Genomic DNA, 8,160 nt, shown 5'->3' on the forward strand with positions numbered 1-8,160 from the left:
GTAAGATATAGTGTTGTACCCTGCGATTTTCAATGCCGAATTCTTAATCGATTAAAATCGATTTTTTTGATATTCTGAAATAAAGATATTTTTTTTTTTTATTGAAGACAGGAAAAATGATAATTATAGTGTGTCAAAGGACTGTCTAATTTCAAACATAGATAGAGAGAATCATACTATCTTCTTTGTCTTACACTAGTACTAGCACCCAAAAGAAAAGGATGTGTATAGTTTTTTTTTTGGTCCTATTTACTGACAAATTGGTTTGACCAGCTATATTTCTTAAACCTACTATTTATGTAGCCGTGTGATAAAGTAGTAGTCAAAATGAAATATTATTGACGTAAGGATAATAATTATACCCAGTTATATCAATAATTTAAAAATATAGTTACTATATTTAAATTTTGTTTGTTTTCCGGAAGATCCTTGTATAAAAAATTAATGGATTGAAAGCATAACCGGATTTGTTCGATACATTGAAGATACCTTTACTGGCCCATCAAAGTTTCGGCAACTAATCCAGTACAGCTTATCCGACTATAGATATATTCATACAAAAATCTTGTTTGATTCACATGGCGACGCAAAATGAGTTATCATTTTCTATGCAACATAATTACGCGACTCACAACTCAAAAATTTACGCTCGTTTGGCCTCGCCCTTAGTCAGCGTCTGCAATGTAAACGCACAAAAGTATGTATTTTACAAGTAAACCGACTATACTCGTAAACTTGTAAAACCTACTCAGCCGTGGTAGTGTTCCTGTAATCCGTTATTTGTACTACTATCGTGAATTATTCACACCCCCAAAATCAATCATTTAGCCGGCAAAGGGGAAACTTGACTCTAAATTTACACTTTAAAGCTTAATATTTCACAAACGCACCCCTTAATCGAAAAATCCTCGTGAATGGCCAGGTCAAGAGTTAACCGACCGACGAGCGTGAATGTAGAATATTATCATGAAAGTAGATATGAAGCATGTCGGGCCATACCTATACTACGGACTATCAGAAATTAGCTTAAAAATTCACGTACATTTTTATCCTCATTTTTCTGTCAAGTGTCAAAATCGATTCCCAATTCGATTCTATGACATGTTTTAACTACTTACTTAGTTTCTATTTATTACTTACTGGCGCTCTTCCGTTGCGATCGATGACACGATTGGAAACTATCCTGTTTATGTTGTACACTAAATGACTCGCGTGACGTCAAAATACCTACGCAAAATGTTACACGCTCGGTGCTCATATAAATCGACGAACTCTTTCCTTCTATCTCGATTATTGTTCTGTGATTACAACGTCAAAAACCAGACTGAAAAAAAAAGCTTTACCCCCTTATTCATAAACGTCTACTAAAGTTGACAAGCCGATAATAATCGTTCGTCCCTTCTATCATACCAATACGTCGGAAAGGGACAAACGATTATTATCGGCTTGTCAACTTTAGTAGACGTTTATGAATAAGGGGGTAAGTCTTTTGTTTTGCCGCGAAAATTCCGGGTACCGATCGTTATCTAGCGCCGTCAGTAGCGCGTATATGTGCATATAGAAAGCGGAAACACACTTGTTCCTCGCGAGGCAGTAAAACTGCTGCAGCAGCTCGGCAACATTGCAGGTGTACAGTTCGTGCAAGCGCAGCTCCGGCACAGCCGACGTCTCCAAGTAATGTCGCACGGCCTGCAACAATTATACTTATAGGCATCATTGAAACGAAACTAGCGTACACGGTCTCGGTCGACGACGAGTCCATTCATCGAGCGAGCCTCACCTCCAACTGCTCGTGCTGGTTGAGTGTGGGCGGGATGCCGCGCGGCACCAGGTCGCCCCGCGCCGCGTCGCGCGTCACGCGCGCCAGCGCCGCGTCCAGCAGCGCGGCGGCGCGCAGCCGGGGCATGTTTGCTGCACACATTATGAACATATCATTCAAAAATAACTAGTAGTTCGCCCCGAACTGAGAACTCGCAGTTAACCAAAAATTATTATAGAGCGATTGACTTTGTTGCACCTACTTAGGTACTCGTATAGTGCGACATAAAATATAGTTGGTCAAGCAAATGTTGTCAGTAGAAAAAGGCGCGAAATTCAAATTTTCCATGGGACGATATTCCTTCGCGCCTACGGTTTTCAAATTAGCCGCCTTTTTCTACTGACAAGATCTGCTTGACCAACTATAGTAGAAAATAAATGAGGGCACCACTTTCTACGTAACTGTCACATATTTGACATAAAATGCATGTAAAATGCTTACACATGGCATCAATTTAGTATGGACATTTTTGAGTTCCATTTTATTTAATTTCTACTATTTTATTATGTCGCACTATAGGCGGCAATGGATTGAATGGATCAAAAATCGCCTGGATTTATTGCAAGGTCTGTGGAGCCCTTGACTGATAGATTTAAGCAAAGAGTAGTATGTATAATATATATGACAAAGAGAGCCCTCTCGTGGAACTTTTTTGCATCCATTTTGAAATGCCATCTGTAATTCTTAACCAGAAATATCAACGTCAATATCAGGGGGGGGGAGGGGCATAAATAGCGTCTAAGTATGTTGCGAACGTAAAAAACTTTGACTTTGAAGAAAGGCCTTCAGGATATTTACTAATACACGAAAACAGAATGGTACTTTTAACTTGACTGTTGATGTAAATAAATTACCTATCATACACGGCTGGAATAACACACAATTGACCACGAAACACAATTACACGCAGCAGGTTGTGAATCTACCCGCCAAATATTTATATTATATTTTTGGTAATAAAGTTCTCAGCAACTGTGATGGCGTATGAAAACTTTGTTTCTTTTGACATTGTAAAACTGAAAGTATTTTTATTTATCTGAATTATGTCGTAGTACAGACAATAAATGGGGTGTTATAATATTTTGAGTTTTATTTGACAAAGTTGTTTTTTTGTGACAATCGCCTCCATGGCAACGATGGCCATAAATAATCTGTTCAACAGATATTTTTTGTTTGATCCATGCCCTGGATACAAGACTTTTAAGACGTTCTGACGAAATAAAGTGAAGCCTTCGAGCAACACCGGCTTCCGACACATCGGAGGGGAGGGGCCCAAGCGATATCTTACCGTACAAATCTTTCTGCCATTTTTTGCGGGGGGAAAGGTGCACACAGTCGCACTTCTCACACACTTGCATACAAAATCCAATCTGTAATGACGACACAAATACATAGAAAATGGCACACGTCAAAGACAAATCTTGCAAACCTCGATCTCTTTTTGTGTACGGACGAGTCACAAGTGTCACAACACGCACACTAACACATTTTTGCGAAGTATTTTATTGTATTCTGACAGATGAGAAGTCGGATTTGTCGCTCGACCGATCCGCAATTTGTACTGGGCGAGCAAAATCGATAAATCCAACAATTACATGAGACTAAAATATAATAATTGTGTTTAAATGTAATTAAACGTATGATATGTAAAAAAAATATTACATGTGAAATGTAACACCTTCTTTTTGTAAATTTGATGTCTCCGACCTCTTTTTACGACAAATACGTGTTCACGCGCGCGTCTGGACTCGGTCTAGTGAAAAATCCGAGCGCAACTAGTTTTATTACTCGCGCTAGATCAGTTGATCTTGTACCTAGGCACAGGGGAAATAGTGCGAATGCCGCCTCCCTTCCGTGTTGCTCGAAGAGTGAAGCCATATTAAAAAAAAAGTTTAGCGTTAAGTAATATAGATGTCGCTATTTTTTAGAATATAGTGCTTTATATACGACTGTCCCTCCCCTGGATTTAAGTCATCACAGAAATCATAGAGATTAAAATAAACTATATCTGTGCTATAAGCCGAAATATTTCCTGTCAAAAGCAGGGGTGCGAAACTCCTGACTTCGGTCAAACTCGGCTCCGCTCGGCTCAGCATTGCTCCGAGCAATTATTAGGGTTGGCACCACTTGACTTCCTTTTGCGTGCACGACCACAGATAAGATATTCACTTGATTTTTGACAACCCTAAATAGCCGAAAGGGATAGTGCCATATATTAGAAAGGGCCATCATGATTCGACCCTGAACCGCTGTCAAACTTCGTTTTTGTAGGAAGTTTCCTTTCTGTACGGTAGTACTATTAATTATTCTGTGTCAAAAGTCAAATACCTATATTATGTTTATATTATTTTATTTTTATCTTGCTAATTATTTAAAAATGGTAAATTATAAAATCGATATTATATAAGTGCGAACCGAGCACTTTCATTTGATACTAAATTCGACCATGTTTTTTGCAAATAAAATGACCAGAATAGCAAGACCTCTCACAAACAGCTTTTTGGCCTTCTAAGCTCTTCTACCTCAATAATCCCTTGATCGAGCCTGCTCATAATTTAATGACTAAAATATAATGCCCTCAACTACACGTTTACCCAATTTCATTCAGATTAGGACAAATTTACTTAAGTTCTTGAGTATCAAACTATCTTCTGACAGTTCAGCTTAAAAACATCGAAATGCCGGGACGTGCCGCTAGCCAGCCGCGTGATCCAAGTCGAATGTAAGAACTTCGCTTCGCTTCGCTCGCTCGTTCGATAATAGAGATCATTCAGGATCCCGTCACGTCCCGACCCGACGGACAGCCGGACACTCACCGCAGTTGTAGGTGGCCTCGGGATGGAGCGTCAGCCACGGCGTTTCATTAGCGGTATGATTCAGGACCACGTCGCATATGGAAGCCACGCGCCACTCGCAGCGCAGTTTGGTGAGAAGGTTCTCGACGTCGGCGAAGGAGGCGTCGGCGCCGAACGCGGGGTTCAGCTTCAGCTGGTCCGCGAGGCTGTAGCTCGAGTTGGAAGCGCCCAGTTCCTGGATACATTGGTGAGGTGACACTTGGAATAGTTATTTGTTTTACAAGAGGGCAAAGTTGTTGTTTAACCGCTCTTGCTAATATTGATACCCGAGCAAGCGAAAGATTTCAAAAATGGAATCTTGAGCGTTACGAGGGTTTCAAAACACGAGGGTTAAACAAAATTTGCCCCCAAGTGAAACACAAAATTTTTCACCACACCAACCCGAAGCAAATATGAAATGTAAAATATCAAACATAATCAAATCCAAATAAATGTTATTAAATATTTATCATCAAAAATCATCATTTAAAGGTCAATTCTACCAGCAAACATAAGAAAACAACTCAAAATTTGCTTTGATTACTTTATTGCCTCACAAGGTTTGGATAACTTTGGAAGGAACTCCACAAAATGGAATTCAATTCAGCACGTTTATTGAGTGAGCTTTCTGTCAATCGTTTTATACCTGTAGCCTGTGGGTCAATAAGGTTTATGGTGGTAAATTTAACTTGTATATTTTGTGTATATGGACAGTTGTGTCTGAAATAAACGTATCGAATCAAATTGAATCTGGTTTATGGTGCTTAAAAGAAAAATTGTTAAAGTGCAACAAATATTTGTACAAATGTATCTAAAAAGCCCGGCAAAGGACCTGTATAGGGGTGAAGTGTATCATGTTGTAGCCGCTCTCCTTGGCCACGCGGAGCGTATCCTCCCAACGCGCTAGTGGGCCCAGACACTTGGCCAGCACCGTCTGACACGTCAGCCCCTCCACGGCGACGGTGTCGCGGCCGCCCGGCCCCACGCGCACCGCGGGCGCGCAGTGCAGCCAGCCCGACCCCGTCGGACCGATCGACGACTCTCTGCAACATACTATGTTTAGCCTAACCGTCCAACCCAGGAGGAAACAGGGCGTACCAAACATTAAAGCTGCTTGCACCACACACACTCAACTAAATATGGAAGAGAATATCATCTCATAGATATGAATGTCAAATTTTTGATAAAGCGAATACTGTTTCGAATTAAAAGCAACTGACACGACGACAACGGACTGGTTCAAAAACCAAGAATGATAGCCATTTCTCTTGGCTAGCTAGCTAAGACTTGGAAAGATACTACATGAGGATTGTGAAGTAAGGTACTTCAAGTAACTCACGCGCTGTCGTAGACGAAGTAGTAATGGAAGGCCCCAGCTCTCGTCAGCTTCAGCTCCGCATACATATCCGTGTCTGTGATGAGTGCTCCCGTGCCGAGCTCCTCCGTCCCCTGTTCGTCTTCGCACCGCCACTCCAGTGCGTAGTACTGGTTACGGACGAACTCGGACACTTCCGCCTTTTCATCCTCTGCACAGGAACAAAATAAATTGTATGGGAAATTCTACAAGAGACAGTTCAGATCCAGAAAACCTCATCATTAACTGTCACCAACGTTTAATGTTGTCGGACGATGGTAATGGGATCTGAGAACTGTCAGAACACATTAATTTGCGAACACACAAACGTTAGCGAAGGTCTGAAGTTTGCACGTTCCCGTAATTCCATATAAGTATCTAATACCTACAGTCCTGCAACGCGTGATTGCATTCAACGATATTAATTCGAAGTCAGTATCGCAATGAAATGAAGCTTTCAAATCTTTGAACAAAATTTGATGCTGCAGAATTAACTTACGGCTGTCGGTGATGATGTAGTTGGTGTAAAGGAACACCTTGCGGCCGAGCAGACTGGGCCCCGGACAGAACCGGATGACTGTCCCCTTCTCAAACCTGAAACGGAAACTCTTATCATTATTTATTTATTTAATCTTTATTGCACATAAGGAAATACACTGTACAAAATGCGAACTTAATGCCATAAGGCATTCTCACATACATTAACATAACTGTCTGTAGTGCTACGTACTTTTACGCGCACATCATTAGTATCTGGCACGATGCAGATCCTTCATTCAATTCTCTGTGCTCTGAGCTTTGTGAACAAGGGGAGTATCTGTAGGCGATAGAATTAATCTGCCGAACGGCCCCATGCATCGTAATATCGGTAAAGGGCCTTGTCGAGCAAAGCTCGAAGGCGACCAAGGTGCTACTAACCGGTAGATGGTGGAGTCATGGTGCTCCCCGTGTGCGAGGGTTAGCAGCCGCGTGGGAGGCTCCGGACGGGGCTCGTCCGGCGCGGGGCTGGCGGCGCGCGGGGTGGGCGCCACCTCCGCCGCCGCGCCGCGCTCGATCGCCATCTGCCTCTGAACACGTAAAAGAAACCCTAACGCCATCTTGACTAGAGAGCGCTGTGCAGGTGACAATCTAACTCAGGCGTCTCCATTAAGTTTTTTAACCCGACCGGGCCATCGGCTCTTCAATTTTTCCGTGGGCCAATACCCAATACTATAATAAGTGCCCTTGTTTAAAAACTTCTGCGCCCCCTGGCTATCTGAAAAGTCGATGCAGCGGAGAGTAGCAGAGGGATGTAAGTACTTATATGCCTCTCTAGCTGTTAAAGATCGTGCGCTCAGTCACTGAAATCCATAATTGGTTAGCCCGAATGTAGACATATTTCTTATTATTATTTCCATGCATTTTAAAATAATAATCTGAAGAGGAACTTGAAGTGAATCACGCAACATTTAGGACAAATCTGAGAACAACCACCGAAACAGACAAGTGCTTGCAATAGGTATAATAGGTGAAGTGAAAGACAAAGTGATACGCGAGATCGCACCCTCGCCAGAACAGCTCCATCGGGCGTGCGCGCTCTTGGTCTGATCTCCTTATCGCGCTTGTCCTTGTCGCGCCTGTCAGGCTTGTCTCGCTTCTCGTGGTCGAGCTTGTCGAGCGCGCGGCCGTAGTCGAGGTCGCGCTCGCGCGCCGAGTCGCGGCGCAGCATTTCGTGTCGCCCGCGGGAGTGCGCGCCGCGGCCGCGACCGGCGTTTATACACGACTCGCAAGCGCCCAAGCGTACATAACCCCACCCTTGTCTTATAACACAAAAGCACTAGCGACGTGCTAACAGCACCACTCTACACTGATCATCGGTGAGCCCTATACCTTTGCAATAAGATTTACGAATTGTCAGTTAACTGTGTGGACGATGGTATTACTTGTAGCCGTTCTTACTACCATTTTGTATTGCGTGAGGGTTGACTTACCTCCTGAACTACAAAAGCTCTAAGTTACTCGTATTCCACACGTTTCAAAGACCTTTTTCTTTTGTCGACAGCCCGTTTCAGGTTTCACGGGATGCGCGAGCGACGCGACGCCGCACAAAGCCGACACTCTAAACCCTATTGTGCCTGTTTCAGGTTTTCCTACGCAACCACGCATAACCGTTA

The 8,160-nt window shown here is 42.7% G+C and overlaps 1 protein-coding gene across 1 annotated transcript in view; it reads right to left on the bottom strand.

The window, feature by feature from the left end:
- The window catches only part of LOC134793403 (glycogen debranching enzyme), a 41,915-nt gene extending 34,136 nt beyond the window's left edge, over positions 1 to 7,779 (bottom strand). Inside the window, exons 1-8 of the mRNA XM_063764978.1 lie at positions 7,551 to 7,779; positions 6,926 to 7,074; positions 6,507 to 6,601; positions 5,993 to 6,179; positions 5,486 to 5,696; positions 4,636 to 4,849; positions 1,781 to 1,911; positions 1,577 to 1,689 (exon numbers count right to left, since the gene is read on the bottom strand). Coding sequence (XP_063621048.1) covers positions 1,577 to 1,689; positions 1,781 to 1,911; positions 4,636 to 4,849; positions 5,486 to 5,696; positions 5,993 to 6,179; positions 6,507 to 6,601; positions 6,926 to 7,074; positions 7,551 to 7,715 — 1,265 coding nt within the window. The 5' untranslated portion in view covers positions 7,716 to 7,779. The remainder of the gene's footprint in view (positions 1 to 1,576; positions 1,690 to 1,780; positions 1,912 to 4,635; positions 4,850 to 5,485; positions 5,697 to 5,992; positions 6,180 to 6,506; positions 6,602 to 6,925; positions 7,075 to 7,550) is intronic.
- Positions 7,780 to 8,160: the final 381 nt, after the last annotated feature.

This window comes from Cydia splendana, chromosome 9 (assembly GCF_910591565.1).
Source record: "Cydia splendana chromosome 9, ilCydSple1.2, whole genome shotgun sequence".
Taxonomy (NCBI): Eukaryota; Metazoa; Arthropoda; class Insecta; order Lepidoptera; family Tortricidae; genus Cydia; species Cydia splendana.